This window comes from Myxine glutinosa, chromosome 1 (genome assembly GCF_964187855.1).
Source record: "Myxine glutinosa chromosome 1, kmMyxGlut1.1, whole genome shotgun sequence".
NCBI classification, from domain to species: Eukaryota; Metazoa; Chordata; class Myxini; order Myxiniformes; family Myxinidae; genus Myxine; species Myxine glutinosa.
The window spans coordinates 304,806,439-304,823,984 of record NC_136261.1 but is presented as its reverse complement, the minus strand read 5'-3'; the positions used below and the strand labels follow the sequence as shown (position 1 = coordinate 304,823,984).

General features: G+C 44.0%; 1 protein-coding gene across 1 annotated transcript in view; it reads left to right on the top strand.

Annotated features, from left to right (window-relative positions):
• Positions 1-17,546, top strand: part of LOC137419458 (uncharacterized) — an 81,501-nt gene that overhangs the window by 39,281 nt on the left and 24,674 nt on the right. The window contains exons 7-8 of the mRNA XM_068105503.2: positions 1,982-2,092; positions 2,439-2,593. Coding sequence (XP_067961604.1) covers positions 1,982-2,092; positions 2,439-2,593 — 266 coding nt within the window. The remainder of the gene's footprint in view (positions 1-1,981; positions 2,093-2,438; positions 2,594-17,546) is intronic.

The window sequence follows — 17,546 nt, the reverse complement described above, 5'->3', positions numbered from 1 at the left end:
ATATCACAAATATAAAGACAATGGTTTTCAATTACCTTTGTTTGTTGCTTTTCTATAATCCTGAGCACTATTTTGAGGCCTTTATTGGATTCCTTGACCCAGAAAACATAGGATTAGCATATTTAATTAAGTCTCTAGGTTGACTAGAAGCCGAGATAGCGCAAAATATGTATTTTATGGTAGCCATTTTCAAAATCCAAAATGGCGACCATGCAGGTGTCTGTGCAAATGCCAACATTGATTTTCGGATTCTCCATGCTCTGATGACTCCAAAAATGTACAGGTTTGCTAATCTCCCAAAATTTTGAAAGAAATTATATTTGTTAACATAGTGAACCTGACTATCTTCATCACTGTCCTGAGTGTCATTTTCGCAAAGGTGTCTACGCAAATGTAAACATTAATTTTTGGATTCCTCATGCTCTGAATATTCCAAAAATGTATAGTTTTGCTAATCTACCAAAATTTTGAACGAAATTATATTTGTTAACATCGTGAACCTGACTAGAGCGCAAACCTCCATCAGGCTGAACAGTTTACGTTTTGTAACACACTGAAAGGCCGGATCTGGATCCGGACCTTAACCAAAATCTAATATGCTGTTCTTGTTACGTAGCCAACTCTTCCACCTAGTTTCCTCCGAATGTGTCCATAACTTTTTGAGATATCAAGCTAAATATAGTTTTTAGCCCTGTCACTCAATTTTGAAGAATCGCTTCAAGAATTCTTGTATCCGGATCCGGACTTTCACCAAAATCTAATCAATTCGTCCTTGTCATACACCCAACTTGTTCACCAAGTTTCGTCCAAATCCGTCCACAACCTTTTGGGATATTGTGCTAACAGACAGACAAACAGGGGTGAAAACATAATCTCCAGCCACTTTTGGTGGCTGAAGCAAAAGGCAGAGATTCTCATTTTCTTAACAATTATTTGGCAAATTCGATGCTGTGATCCCCCATGATTGATGCTTTCTTTGACTTTGGCAACCGTTTGTGGGTCGGTCATACCTGCCAGCTATCCTGACCTGGGGTCATTTAAAATGGCTAAATATCCATGCTCAAAGTCACCTGCCCATTTGACCACTGTAGAATATGCAGACCCAACTTCACCATACACATGGTAACCATGCATTGATGGATTTATTCAGAGCCACCATTCTTTTTGCTGAAAGATTTCATGACACCTCTTTGCTCAGTTTTAGTAAAATCCTTAATTGTATGCCATTGTAAAATTCAGGATTCTATTCTTAAATAGCCTGGTGTTGGCCTAGCGGTTAGGGTGCCGGCTTGTGATCCTAGGATCCTTGGTTCGAATCCTGGTCGATCGCTGAATTAACGCCAGGGGGGTTGACTCAGCCAGGCATCCTTCCGAGGTCGGCAAATTGAGTACCAGCTTGCTGGGATGAATGATCACGGTGTGAACCCCGATTTAGAATAGGTACACCGTATCCCTGCGCATCGTAAGAGGCGACCAAGGATTGGTGTCAGGAAGGGCATCCGGCCATAAAAACATTGCCTCAAACAGGGAACCATGATTGTCATGGGGCCCGCAAGGCTAACCCCCACTCTAGCGGGGAAAATGGCCTTAAAACGATCATTCATTCATTCATTCATTCTTAAATAACAAACAATCTCATATTGATGTAACTATTGGCATTATAACAAGCATACGTTTGGGTTTTTAATGAGCAAAAATTCATGGCTCCTGGGTGCCAATAAATATCCCATTCCTCGAACCTTTTAATGCTCCTTGGATTAAATTCCTGCCCAAATCTAAGGTAGATACTGCAACATTGGCATGGCAACACCACACTGATGATGCGACTAGTGGACGAAATTTATACTTGTTTCCTTGTAAAAGATGCATTCATTAGGAAGATTGAATCTTGACAGACGATGAGTTGGGTTTGTGCTGAAGACGTGAAAGAGCTTTCTGGAAAGCATTTCCTGCCAGAGTTCTGTCGGTATGATGTTTACAGATTTCTCCAGTCACAGAGTGGGGTCCGAGAAAAGATTTTTTGAAAAAACATCAGCCAACCTTTCAAGCGTCCCCATGGAATCCTGCTGTGCAACAGCCTGTGGAGAATGTGGTGATCAATGATTGTTTTTGATTATATGTGAAGCTTTGTGCTATTGGAGCCATATTTTTGTTATGCATTTGTATGATGATGAATAATAAGTGCCAACATATCCTCCAAAACAGAAATTTTATTGCCAGATGAAAGGACTTGAGAAGAAAAAAAAATAATGACATGCCTCAATTGCTTGCACCTTGCAAAGTTTGGTCCCAATATATCTTAGCTAATTACATAAAGCCACAAATGTTACGAACTTCAGAATGTGTAAGATTCCTCATTATACAAAAACGCACTGAACCACAAACACAAGGACTGTTTCGAAATGAAATGTGCCCAGCATTAATTTTACCTCCCACAGAGTCCTTTTGTTCCATTTTCGATTCCAAGAAGCGTGTTCGAGACTCCAGTGTCCAAGATCGGTGTACCACAAGATGCAAATTCTTATGATGCTGAGCAGCAACATTTTCCCTTTTCATCCAAACAACAATGGCTTTGGGAGTCTCCTGTAACGACGTATGTAATGTCAGTGGTCACGTGGTGTTTTGAAATGATACTGCTTCAAAAACCAATAATGAGATCAAATACGTGTCATATTTTATCTGCACATGTTTTCCCTTGTTTCTCTCTCCACTTTACTTCAGCAGAATTTTTCTCTTTATTTTATTTTTGTCCATATCAAACAAACTTGACTTTTGCTTATAAAAGGCAGACATATTTTAGGGAATTTGACATTTACAGTGTTGATAATTGTGACCGATAATCATATTTCCTGCTTCTTTTACTTGTTGAAAATCAAGCTTTTGTTAAGTGAGAACAAAAGAGACTAATACATTTACTATTATTTATTAGCTCCTATTATTCCCACATTGTGGGGTCAGTTGGAGAAAGTTTTTGGTCGAAGCCTTTCACGAACATGCTTTGATTGAAGATGGCAGGAATTTCGAATTTGGCCAGGGAGCCAGAAATAACAAGTATACTCTTCGCGTGAAAGTCAGTGGGCAAGGGCATCAGAAGTGGGGGTGAGGGGTGGGGGGCAGGCAGGGGAAAAGTCCCCCAATTTTTTTTTACCCTCACCCAAAAGAGACAACGTGGAAGGGGAGGGTGGATGGGGGTGGTGAGGGTGGTAAGGTGGTTAGGATGAGGGTGGTAAGGAACAGCGATTAAAAAGAGATATACAAAATTCTCAAAGAAGTAGCTAGAGCAGAGAAAGGCACTCTTTATACAAGATAAAGTAGTTTTTTTTTTTTTTTACCCCGTGACAAGTCGAAGGTCTACAAGAGCTTCGTGTTGTTGTTTGGGGTTTATTTTTGAAATGTGCACCCATTGGTTGGACAACTGCCGGACCCACATTCACAGCTGTCGCTGGACTCCACCATCATAGCACCGAGATAAAATGATATGGCCGCCATCTTGGTTTTTTGGTGGGCCGAACGCATTAGGCCTGTAGGCCTCTACTGCTCATACATTGCCCTGGTTTGTTGCATCCGATTTACATTGGCTTTGTTTTGGTCGAGTGTTATTTATGATGAGGGACCCCGAAAAATCTAATCTTGTGTTGAATAACAGTAAGGGTTAATCAAGCCCGTCAGAACGCATGTTATAGTTAGGTCCAGAACCTCGATTCCGTTACCATTTTCTGGCTAGTAAAGTTTGACGATTGATTTGACTTCTATGGACCTTATATAAAAAAATTAGCACCCATGTCCCTCCCAAAAATCCCGGCATTTTCCCCTAAAGGCCCTAATCCAAGATGGCCACCGGCGCCATCTTTAAAAATAAAGTTTTGAATAAAAGCACAAATAATTATTTAGAAATGCGCTTTTTGGGGTAAGTCGACCACGAGGATCCCGAATTTGACATTAGTTTGACGTTACAACATCCTTTTGACCTAGGAATCCAAGATGGCCGTCATCTGGTCGAGCAAAAACGCAACTTTTGAAAAGGAGCACATGAATAAACATTATTTTGCCTGCATCTAGAATAGTCATGAAATTGAGGCTATGACTAGAGAATTTTTTTTTCTGTGTGTGTGTGTGTGTGTGTGTGTGTGTGTGTGTGTGAGTGTGAGTGTGTGAGGGTTAATTTCATGTATTTCTATGTTTTAGGTTTCAGCTGTTTGTCATTTGAATTGAGAAGAAAGCTTATGCCAATGACCACCGTTCCATTCCATTTTCCAAACAAATCACTGATGCCATTACCTCCGCCGAGAATTGGGAAAATCTCAAGAAGAAGACCCTGTTATGGAGCGGTCTTGACAAGTTCGGAGACGTCCATGCAACAGTCGATTGGGATAATGGTCCCAGCGGACAATGTGTCCATAATTCATGTAGGTTGACCTTATGGAATGTCAAGAAACTAGAACAGGCCAAGACAAGGCAGATAAAACGAGAGGTCGAGGAATGCCAAGCTCAGTCTTCATCTACGTATGAGGCTTTGCCACCAGCTGCTGCTTCACCTGCAAAGCGGCTGCGATTGAGCGTTCAAGGGCTGATACATGAAAAAACAAAATGTGTCTGGTGCTGTAAACCGGAGTCGCCCAAGCACCCAGAAACAAAGCTGTCCCTAATTTTGTACGATCATGCATGGGCGGCTTTCAAGAGCCACACGGTGGTCCTGGAAGATCAGAGCATGCGAGATAGAATCAACTGTTTGATCGATTGTGCAGCTGATCAGCCCTACGCGATTGAGATCCGATATCACAACAAATGCTGGTTGAAATATGTGCATTGTTACCAGAAAATGAGTGAAGATGACAAACTCCCACGCATGCACAATGTCAATCTCCGTGAAGCTCAGACTATCTTCTTTGACCACATCAGAACAGTTATCTTTGAGGAACATGAGCTAAGGTCACTGCAGAGCCTCCTCAAAGACTACAGTTCTATCATTTCTCGGTATGGCTTCCCAACATCCAGCGTCAAGTCTTCCTTTATCAAAGATATCCTAACCCGGGAGTTTGAGGGCAAGATCGGCTTCCACACCCGCCCTCAGAGGAACCAGAGCGACCTAGTCTATGATACGTCCGGGGGTGGTTTATATGTGGAAGCAGCGCTCTCCATCGGTGTCAGCAGTGAGCACCTGGTGCGCAACGTGGCCGAGCGGCTCAGGGATGACGTCCAGTCAATCAAACACATCCCCTGGCCGCCGAGAGTCGAAGAGCTAGAAGAGGAGGAAGAGGTATCACCTCTCATGGTGCAGCTGCTATCTGCTTTGCGGGGGAAAAAGGGGGTAGATCTGTCTCCCAGCACACACTCTCTTGCCTCTCTCATCACACAGTACACCACAAAGCGACCAACAGCTACTTCCATCAATGCCACCATCACCCTTCACGGGATGACTCGCAGCAAGGAGCTTGTTGATTCTTACTACAATCTGGGCATGGGGATCAGCTACCCAAACGTGCTTCTCCTGCGTGACTTCTGGACAATGCATCACCTCGAGCAGTGCTCGATCTGTCATGACGAGATTGCTGAGGGAGAACCAAGCATCAGTATCATTGACAATGATGACTTTCTCAACGACACCTTGACAGGAGGGGGTACTGCGCATCGCTGTAACTGGATGTTTCTGCAGCGTCTAGAACGCCTTGTACCGAAGCCTAAAGCAAACGTCCAGGACGAGCAAGTACGCTTAAAAGACGCGAAGACTATGATGCAGTCATTGACTGAGAAGGCGTCTGAGTTGCAGAGAGTTATGCCATATAGGACCATCAAATGCGGTGAGCCACCTATTCTCCCTAAGCCCAGTACATTCTCATCAAGTACAGAACATCAGTGCAAGCAGAGCATTATTCATGCCCTCGCTCGAGCGGACATGAATGGTGACCGCCCTGATGCTGCTAAGCAGACTATCCCTTCCTACAACGGGTTTCATGCTGGCTTGAATACGGAGCATGGCAAGAGCAAGGCATATTTTTACACGTCTTACAATCAGCCGCCAAACAAGTCAGTTGTGAATGCCATCATGGACAGGCTGTCTACCATCATCGCCGCTAAGCGCATGCCCTTTGCTTTCTTAGTGGGAGATCATCCAGTGTACGTCCTCATCACCCTGCTCAAGGCCGAGAACGTAAACAAATACGGTGACATTGTGCCCTTTCTAGGTCCCTTTCATACACAGTGTGTGATGATGAGTGCTATCTACAAGCGCTACAAGGGGAGTGAGCTGGGAGATGTACTCGTGGCGGTAGGAGTTATTGCCGAGGGCTCTGTCGATCGTGCACTGAAAGGCAAGCATTACAAGAGGGGGCGGCGTTGCTTGAGGCTCATGTATGAGGCACTCAAGAGTTAGCTGATGCAGGAGAGGATCATGCCCCACCTGGCTGATGATACAAGGGAGAATCTTGAGATTCTGAGAGATACAAGTATCTCCCAATTAGCTCGCGCTGCTGCCCATGCGGCACTGGAGGAGGATGTTGGCCTCGAGAGCCTCGTCACCAATTTATTCACCCATGTAGAGACCAGTGACGTGGCAGACTACTGGAGGGACTTCCTGTCGATGACGGATGTGATCATGCAGAATGTGCACGCAGTCCATATCTGTAACTGGGATGAGTACCTCAGCTCTCTACGCACCATGCTGCTGTGGATGGTAGCGTACGACAACAATAGGTACGGGAGGTGGCTATCTGACTTCTGGGCGATGCTAACAGCTCTCCCTGATGATCAGGTCGCCTTCCTTCGAACTGAATTCACTCAGTCCATCACCGGCAACCCCTACTCCAACATGGCTTGGGATATGTGGATCAAATGTACCATGAACAAGGGGAGTAAAATGAAGTCTGGGTGGCTCTCCATCCTCCAGAATGAGAAGCAGCGACTGGTGCACTCCAGAAATGTGAACAATGTGGCCCAGATCAGGGCGGCTCATAATGCCCTGGCCAACCGAAGAGAAACCAAAAGGAAGCACATGGAATGCGGCCCAAAACGAATGCGAGAAGATGAGCAGTGCGTGCAGGACCTGGTCGCATGTATGCATGAGTTCAACTCCTTTCCATTCGACCCATTGTCACCTACCCTCTGCACCCTACAATCAGCCATGTCTGCCACTGATGAGCTCGTCGCTGACCTCAACTCGGCCGGTGCTGCGGGGGAGGAAAAGTTGACCAGCTTCTTGCAAGAGCGGGTGTTCAGTAAGAATACCTCCCTCCATGCACCCGTCCCTCTGAACAAACGCTTGACTTTTGCCAAGATGCCAGACACGGAGAAGCCCGGAGGTGAACTCAAAGCAAGAGTTGCTGAGATGGAGCGGAGCGCTCTCAAGGCAGTGATCGACTTGGTCGAGGTCAGTCAGCTTGTGGACCTCACGGAATTGTTGGAACATCGTGTTGTCGAGGAGTGTGGTGCCTTATTCAACTCCAACTGCTCATGCAGGAAGACACAATAGAGCAAGCTAATCCAGGGGCTCTCTCTGCAGTCTTTAGTTTTACAGGAACCCTACACCGCTCTCATCGACATGGGCATGATTTGAAGGATGGCAACTCCATCAGCAGAAGATCGGCAAACGCAATATGGCATCGCGCACAAGTGGTCGGACTACGTCCATAAGGTGTCATCTATCATCCTTGCCCACCAAGGTGATGCTGAACGTATCATATGTGTGAACGACCCATACGACGCAACATACTCGACTAAAGATGACGAGCGAGACCTACGGGTACAGGGTAAGGCACATATCCCCAACACCTACATGAAATTGAACGACTCCTTCCCTTCAGCCCAAGCATTCAAAACATTGCATTGTAGCACGAGCAACAAGGGACGACTGCAAAAACTGATATGAAACTACCTGACAGACCGTGCACAGAGTGTTGATGTTGAGATGGTCTACTCTGTCGGCTCCCACTGCACCAACTTGTTAACCCAGCAGCCAATGGAGAACTACAGCTTTAACCAGTCAGAGGCTGATACTGTCCTCTTCTCCACGTACGCAGTTCTCCGTGAGTCAGGCTGCAGTGGCCCCGTTGTAATTGATGCCGCTGACACCGATGCCTATGTCGCGGCAGCGGCCAACTCGCACCAGCTCCCCGGATTACTCTATATAAAGAGGAAGCAGGAGTTGGTCTTCCGCCGTGGCCTGGTGACTGACGAGATGGCAGACTGCATTGTGCAGCTGCACTGTATGACAGACTGTGATGCCAATTCAGGCTTATACGGCAAGGGTAAGAAGTCGATGTATGACCGGGTGACGAAAAGCCCTGTGGCCCGGTGGCAGCTGTCGCGGTGCGGAGATAGCCTTGACCTCGAGGAGGAGGTTCTAGAGGAGCTCTTCCAGTTCACACGAGATGTCATCTATGGCGACAAAAAGAGTAGCACCATGGCTGAGGCCTACGCAGCGAGGTGGAGGACACTGAAGAACAAAGCATTCATCCGTCTCCCTCCAGATGCAGATAGCCTACGTCAACACTACCTCCGTGCAAACTATTTGGCGTATCTTTCCCGCCATCCCTCCTTGAAGCACCACCCCTCGCCACTCGGACATGGCTGGGAGCTGGTAGGTGGTCGCTGTCGCCCTGTCTGCCACACCCGACCTGCCCTCCCGACGCATCTACCTGCACCAGGGACAGCCCAAGAGAGTGGGGAAGATGACGAGGAGGAAGGAGATGATGCTGAGAACAGGGGGGATTCGTCGGAATCTGATGATTCAGACTACAGTGAGGCAGAATGCTCTTATTCAGACTGACCACCTATCAATCTCATTGATTCACCAGTTTACACAAAAGCCGACGTGGTAACTTATTGATGTGTTTCAATTGTGTTGTGGTCAGTTTTCTACAAACCATCGCCAAAAAGTGTAAAATGATTTCTGTTGATATGTCATCAGTGGTTTCATTTGAAAACTGTTCACGTTACAGCCGTTAAAAGAATTGTTTTTGAAGTGCGAGTTTAGTTACTTTCATCCATTCATCAATTACTTTAATGCAAGAGATCCCTATGAATGTAGTTTGCATTATGTTACGTTTTCGCTCTACCGGATGGTGGCCATCTTGGAATCCTGGGTCAAAATGATGTTGTTATGTCAAACCAATGTCAGATTCGGAATCCTCATGGTCGACTTACCCCAAAAAGTGCATTTGTATATGATTGTAAGTGCTTTTGTTCAAAACTTTATTTTTAAAGATGGTGCCGACGGCCATCTTGGATTTGTGCCTATAGGAAAAAATGCCTGGATTTTTGGGAGGGACATGGGTGCTAATTTTTTTATAAAATGTCCATAGAAGTCAAATCAATCGTCAAACCTTACTAGCCAGAAAATGGTCACGGAATCGAGGTTCTGGACCTAACTATTACATCAGAACACATGGTAATCAAGTGTTATGTTACCTAATCAAGCGTTACATTATGCAAATTACAAAAGCCGTTGGCTTTGTTTTGGTCAAGTGTTATTCACGATGTGGGACCCCAAAAAAATCTAATAATATGTCGAATAATTGATGACGTTTTATCAAGCCCATCAGAACGCACGTTCTCGTTACGTCAGAACGCACGGTGAGGTGTCGAGTTAATTTTAAGTGGTGAAACTGCTTCAATATTCAATATGTTCTTCCTTCCACCCATCTATCAAACTTTAAGAAGAAGAACCTTTCTAATTCACCATGTTTAATTCTAAAGGGTTCTAAAGTGTAGTTCTAAAGGGTAATTCCATTGCATTCTAAAGGGTTCTAAAGTTGTCAGCATCTGGAAGTCCTGTAACTTGCATGAATTGCAAACATACTTCCAAACTGCATTGCTTCATTCGGACATGGGTGCGATTTTATTTTAATATCGCATTAAATGTGTGTTTCCCAATCGTGCTGTTCATCTTTTAAGATTGCTTTAAATGTGCGTTACACAATTGGCCTGTTGCAGGATTATGTTGCAGGTTTGACCACAGTGCTGTCATTCTTGTTCTATCATAGAACGAGTACCTTTTTCATGGTGACAGGTCACTATTCTTTCGGAATGTGGAGGTGCACTTAACACAGGGAAAATGCGTCTTTTTTTTTGGTGAAAAGGCACCCTTTTTGTAATGTAAAAGTGCTCTTTTAATGTTGTTTTTTTGTCCCTCCTCCCCTGCCCCCAATCTTGAAATGCTTCCAGTGGGATATTTAAGTCAACCAGCTAATGCTAGCAGATGGGATACCTAGCTTATCATTCATATGAGGTACAGAGTTTTGTTATGCAACACCCTGCCTGCTAAACACCAATCTGAGTTTATAGTAGGTTCGGAAATCGAACCCAGACTAGAAAGCTGAAAGGTAAGTGCATTACACCTCTGTACCTGATGAGACAGATTAGAAAAACAGAAAATGTCGTCATTGAAATTTACAGGTAATTGGCTCGCTTCTCTCATCATTGTAACCACTTTCCAGAGGCTGTTTTAACAATATCTTCCCTCCATGGTTTCACACAGGTGGTGTACTGCCCTCTCCTGTCATCCCCCATCTTATCCACAATCTTTATTCCTCCCATTAACCCCTCCTAACCTAACCATCTTGCTTGAAGGTTGCAGTGCTTCTTCCCCTCCCCTCTCCTGTTGTCATGTGGGATATGCTTATTGCGCCTAACTGTTTCCCTGCTGCCATATTCGGTTCATAGCCACAGTCACTTTGCTCTTCCATGAACCTCTATAAAAAAAAAACTTTTTAAAAAAACCACCTTTAGAGGCCACTTTTCCCCGCAAAGCGGGGGTTGGCCTTTTTCGGGCACCGTGGTTGTTGGTGGTTTTGTTGGTCCCCTTTTTGAAGCAATGTTTTACGGCCGGATGCCCTTCCTGCCGCCAACCCTGTTTGTCACCTTTTACGACAAGCAAGGAATTACCAGTGAACTGGTACTCAATTAGCCGACCTCGGAAGGATGACAGGCTGAGTCAACCCCCCTGGCGTTAATTCAGCGATCGACCGGGATTCGAACCCAGGATCCTAGGATCCTAAGCTGGCACCCTAACCACTAAGCCAACACCAGGGTGTATTATAAAGAAAAAAAAACATTCAGTTGGGTGATGCTTATCTGTCAAGATTGTATCTATTTGGCTTGTGTAAATAATTTAAATATGCATGTAATAGTGGGGGAAAGATGAATCTCATGTTGCAAAGTGACCGATAACTTTGATCAACAACATCAAGTGAACTGAGCATCTCATTTTGAGTGATTAAAGAATTTCCCTTCATCCTATTAGTTAGGAAGTGAACATTAATGTAAGTAGTGTTGAGTCTTTCATTCATGCCAAGTTAATTATAGTCATTTATGGTAAGTTTGTTAAAGTTATAAGCAAAATTTCAGGCCAAATTTGAACCTTTGTAGTATTTATTGCTCTTTTTTGTACTTTTTTTTGTTTTATTACCTCTGCCACCAAAGGTGGATGCAAGTTATGTTTTTACCCTTGTTTGTCTGTCTCTGGCTGTTTGTGTCTGTGAGCAGGATATCTCAACAAGTTATGAATGGATTCGGATGAAAATTGATGGACAGGTTGGGTGTCTGACAAGGACTAAATGATTCGATCCTGGTGAAGATCCAGATCTGGATACGAGATGTTTTAAATTATTTCAAGTGATTCCTAATAATCGAGAAATTGGTCCAAAAACGATATATAGCATGAGATTTAAAAAAAGTTGTGGATGAGTTATGAGAAAACTTGGTGGATGAGTTGGGTAGGTGACAAGAACAAACTGATTAGATTTTGGTTAAGGTTCGGATGCAGATCCGGCCTGTCATTGGGATACAAAACATAAACTGTTCAGCCTGGCAGATGTATGCACTCCTGAGTGCCGTACTAGTTATATATTTTGTGAAAGAACAGTTTTGTCAAAGTAATCAAAGTACAGTAGGCATCTCTCTCAGCATTGTGATTGAAATTTCGTTCAGACTTTCGCGATCTATTTATTTTTATGTATCAGATGGTATCACTATTGCAATCAAATTAAAGACCAAATACTGCAATTGAGTCACCAGAAGGAACTAGAATAAGCAAAGAGCAACGGTGGAGTCATCAGGAGGAACTTGGATAGGATTTAGGTTTCAGCTACTACTCCCCTACCCTCAGATACCCAACCAGGCACAGCCAAATGAGCCTTTCAAAAAAAAATGTAAGAATTCACTTCTCCCGAGACAGATAGATAAAGAAAGAGAGAAACCATGAGTAAAAGAGGTAAATTAAGAAAATGCATGAATTACAATGAATATAAAGAGATATATATGAAAGGAACAAAGATCAAAGATGTCATGAAGAACAAGGTTGGATAGATATCAGCAATTACTCCCATGATTCAAATGCAGCAATAGGTACAAACTACCAGAGGTCTGTCAGCAGGGAAGGACAGTCCACGCAGCATCAGAATATGGTGCAGACATAATCAAATGAAAGACTAAATACTGCAAAGGAGTCATTAGAAGGAACCAGAATAAGCAAAGAGCAAAGATGGAGTCATCATGAGGAACCTGAATAGGATTCGGGTTTCAGCTGCTACTCCTCTAACCTCAAACCCATCCAGGCACAGCCAAGTGAGCCTTATTCAAAAAATAATTTTTGAATAATAATTCACTTCTCCTTAGCCGAGACAGATAAAGAAAAAGGGAGAAGTTGAGTTAACGAGAGAAAAATGAACAGAAATAAAAGACGAGAATGGCACTCTGTAGAGCGCATACCTCTGCTAGGCTGAACAGTTTGTTTTGTATCCCACTGATAGGCCGGATCTGGATTCGGACCTGAACCAAAATCTAATCTGCTTGTTCTTGTTACCTAACCAACTCATCCACCAAGTTTATTCATAACTTGTCCATAACTTTTTTAAATATCATGTTATATATCGCTTTTCGCCTGATCTGTCTTAAAAATTAAATAATTCACGTATCCGAATCCATATTCAAATCTTCACCAAAACCGAATCGATTAGTCCTTGTCACACACCCAACCTCTCCACCAAGTTTAGTCCGAATCCATCCTCAACTTTTTGAGATATCTTGCTATATATCGTTTTTGACCCTATATCCCAATGGTGAAGAATCACTTTAAAAATTCTACGAGCCGGATCCGAATCCGGATCTTCACCAAGTCTAATCATTTCATCCTTGTCACATACACTACCTTTCTGCGAAATTTCGTCTGAATCAGTTCACAACTCTTTGAGATATCTTGTTCACAAACAGACAAACAAACAGACAGTGGTGAAAACATAACCTCATTCCACTTTCGGTGGTGGAGGTAGAAAAGCAAGACATAGAATGAATGAAGAGAAATGTGAAAAGTAGAAAAGAGGTTAAAAGGAACAAAGATGAAAGATGTCGGAAAGAAACAGCGTTATGCAAATGAGGCAATTTGTTTCCTGGTACCCTCAGGTTGTGTGGTGTTGTACAATTTACAGGTTGCTTTGTAACCTCAGTATTTTAAACTTTTTTGGACTAGTTGATTATGTCTGTAGGGAGAATCATTCGTTTCTTCTTCATGTCCATGCATTTTAGCCTTCCAATCATGTTACTTGTATTGCCATGATCATGTACTTTGGTATATAAGCTAAAGTACATGTTTTCTTTGTTCTCATGTTTTGATTGTTTGAACCTTTTTGCATATAAATGCATTTCTCAACATAGAAGCAAGGCAGCCAGTGAGGCTTGCAAGGCAATGCATTTTGGCTTTAGAGCCAATGTGCATGTTTATTGGTCTGACAAGCTTTGTATGATATTGCAGTGGTCTTCTGGCCAAAGTACATGTGCTTAGCTTTGTTCTGATGTTTTCATTTTTTCTTCACTTTTTGTTGTACAAAAAGGTATTTATTTTAAAAGAATCAGTTGATCATAAATGACCATCAATTTTGGCTTGAGGGTTGTGGCACATGAGTATCACTTTGACCAGCAGCATGGCTGACAATGTACTTTAAAAATTTTATATACAGAATTCTAAGGGGAGCAAAATGACCAGCACATTTACAGACTAACAGGATAAAATGGGGAGATGGGGGACACAAGGACATTGCACATGAGTGTCAGAAAGGGAAGGGGTCTAGGGGTGTCACCGAGAGTAGAAGAGAGTAGGGGTGGTATCGGAGAAAGCATGTTGTAACAATGGGCTGAAAGACTGGTTGGAAGGTCCTAAGATAACAGATAAAGGGAGTCGGTTCCACAGATGAAAGAACAGTGATAAAATTAACAAATGGAGAGGAACAAACAACACAACAACATGCATTTTAAAGGCCATTTTCCCTACTAGAGCGGGGTTAGCCTTGCGGTCCCCATGACAATCTTCTCCATTTTGCCCTATTTTCTGCATCTCTCCTTGTTAACCCCCTTGCCCGCATTTCTTCTTTCACCATCTTTAGCCAAGTCTTTCTCGGTCTTCCCCGTCCTCTACTTCCTTCTACATTCATTTCCATCACTCTTCTCAACCAGTCACTTTCATCCTTCCTCAACACATGACCAAACCATCTCAACCTGTTCCTCTTCACAGCATCAATCACAGGCTCTATTCCCATCATCTTTCGCAATTCATCATTTGTCTTCCTCTCTCTCAACGATACTCTGCACATCCGTCGAACCATTCGCATTTCCACCCTTTCCAACCTTCGTTGCTGCTCTACGTTCATTACCCATGTCTCGCTCCCATAAATCATAACACTTCTCACACATGCAGCATACACCTTTCCCTTCAGCTTCAACGACACTCCCCTCATCATCAGCACGCCACTCAGTTCCCGAAACTTCTTCCATGCACATTTCACTCCAGCAACCGTTGCCGAGTCTGATCCACCTTCTCCATTCAGCATGTCTCCGAGATAGCAAAATGTTTTCACACCTTCCAGCTTCACGCCATCTCCAAGATCCAACTCAACATTTCCTCCATCTGCAGCTCCCTCTGTGCACACCTTACATTTGAATGTCGCTGCCACACTGGTTAATGACCCTCTCAGACAACTACATTTTTGATGAACCCACTCAGCGCACATTGTACATTGAATGGAGTTCACTCCGCCACCCTTCCTACACACAGCACAGGGCCACTTCCCAGTTCTTTCCACCTCACCACATGCTTTACCACTTGCAATCACCTTCGTCTTTCCGATATTCACCTTCAGACCTTTTGTCTCCATACATTCCTTCCACTTGTTCATCATTTCCTTCAGTCCATCCATACTTTCCGCAATCAACACCAGATCATCTGCATACAACAACTCCCACGGTAAACCCTCCTTTACGTTCTGAGCCAGCACCTCCATCACAGCTACAAATAGTAGTGGACTTAGTACCGACCCCTGATGCACTTCCACCTTCACCTCAATCTCACCACTGTTCCCGTCCTTCGTTCTTACAGCTGTGCGTGCTCTTTTGTACATTGCCATCACTACTCTGATCAACCATTCCTCCACTCCTAACTTCCTCAATGCCCATGTCAATACTTTGCGTGGAACCCTATCGAATGCTTTCTTCAGATCAACAAACCCAAGAAACAACTTCTTCCTCTTCTCCACGTACTTCTCCTGCAACTGCCTCACAATGAAAAGCGCGTCTGTCGTTCCTCTTCCTGGCATAAATCCAAACTGCATTTCGTCGATCTTCAATTTCTTCCTTATCCTCCTCTCCAACACCCTTTCCAATATCTTCATTCCATGCTCCAATAACTTTATCGCTCGGTACGAGCCACACTCCAGAGGGTCACCTTTCCCCTTGTATAGAGGGACGAGGGCACTCAGTTCCCAATCCACTGGAATGCGGCCTTCTTTCACCACCAGATTACAGATCTCTGTCATTCTCTTCACACCCCAACTTCCTGCTGCCTTCAACATATCTCCCACAACTCCCGTCGGCCCTCCCGCTTTTCTACCCTTCATTGCTTTTATCGCTTCCTCAACTTCCTTCTCAGTTATCTTCTCTGCCGGTCCTAAAACTGGGTTACTCTCTATGTTGCCATCCCATTCAGTCTCTGTATTCAACAGCATTTCCATATATCTTTTCCATCTTCCTTTAATTCCATCTGGGTCGACAACGATTTGTCCCACTTCATCCTTCAAGCAACTCACCCCCATCACATCACACCTCTCTTTCGCTATCTGCTTTGCAATCCTGAATACTGCTTTCTGACCCTCTTCCGAATCCAAGCGTTCTCCGAACATTTTCCTGCATGCCTCCTGCGCCTTTGCTACCTCTTTCTTTGCAGCCTTCCTGGCTGCCTTATAACTTTCATGCTCTGCTGTTTCTGCTCCCGTACCCTTCGCCTTCTGCCACTCCTTGAACTTCTTCCTCTTCTCGTCAATCCCCTTTCCAACTTCATCATCCCACCACTAGTCAGGTTCACTATATAATTTCTTTGGAATTTTTGGGGGATTTGGAAAACTATATATTTTTGGAAACTATATTGTATAGTCAGTCAGAAAACCAATGTTGCTGTTTGCACAGACTCCTGTATGGCGGCCATCTTGGATTTTCAAAATTGCCGCCGTAGAACATTTTTCTCAATATCTCAGCTTCTAAATAACATAGAGCTTTGATTCTAACGGCTAAACATACATTTTCAAGGGCCCCGAATCCAATGGTAACAAGTTCGATAAGCGAGACATGACCATAGAGCTCCTATGTGGCGGCCATCTTGGATTTTTCAAACTGGCCGCCGTAAAACTGATGTAACTCACCTTCTAAAGAGCACAGAGCTTTGATTCATCATTGAGTAAAGTCATCATCCTCATCATCGCTTTCGTTCATCACATCTTGAGAGTCCTCATCATTTTGGCACTGGATGTCACACTGACAAAGGTCTGTACAAGCCAAGTTGTTTGTTCTGCAGGAACATCTAGATGAAGAACAGTCTGTTTTGCACTGACATGTAACCATTTGAATGATGGCCTTGGGGGCTGGAGGCTCCTCAGTTGTGGTTGGTTTCACTTGTCCATCCGTGTCTTTGTAAAAGCCGTTTTGCAGGGGATTCAGTTGAGGATCCTGCTGAGCAATGCTTGCCTGACCCCACACTCTGGCTTGGATATGGACTCTAAGGATGTGCTGCTTGAGAGCTCCAAGAGTAGGAGGAAGCCTGTCACTTTCTGCCATGTGTTTGCAAAAGAGATACCATCGTAGTTCGGGGATGCTGTCGATGTGGATGCCATTTGGAGAGTAAGCAGCGCATACAAAGTTAGCTAGTGTGGACAACATGTCCTCCGTCACTTCAGTTGCATCTGAAAGCATTCGCACGGTGTCTATGACATCTTCACTTGCTTTGAGGTAGACATGCAGCCAGAAGCAACAACCCATCCCAGTTGTGTCAGTTGATAGGATCTGGAGACCCCCTTGTTGATGACAAACTCCTCTGTTCTCTTCGTAAGCTGTGGTTTCGGCTTGTCACAGTGCAGCACATCTCCATGGTATGGAGTGACCGATAGACTCTGTGCATCACCGATGATCAGAGGTTGCGCAACTGGTTCTCCAGGGACATCTGACTTCTGGTACACTGCAGTAATCGTTGCGTGAGTGGTTCCTTTCCCGTCAGGAGTATCCTCGGCAAAGTCCGTGTT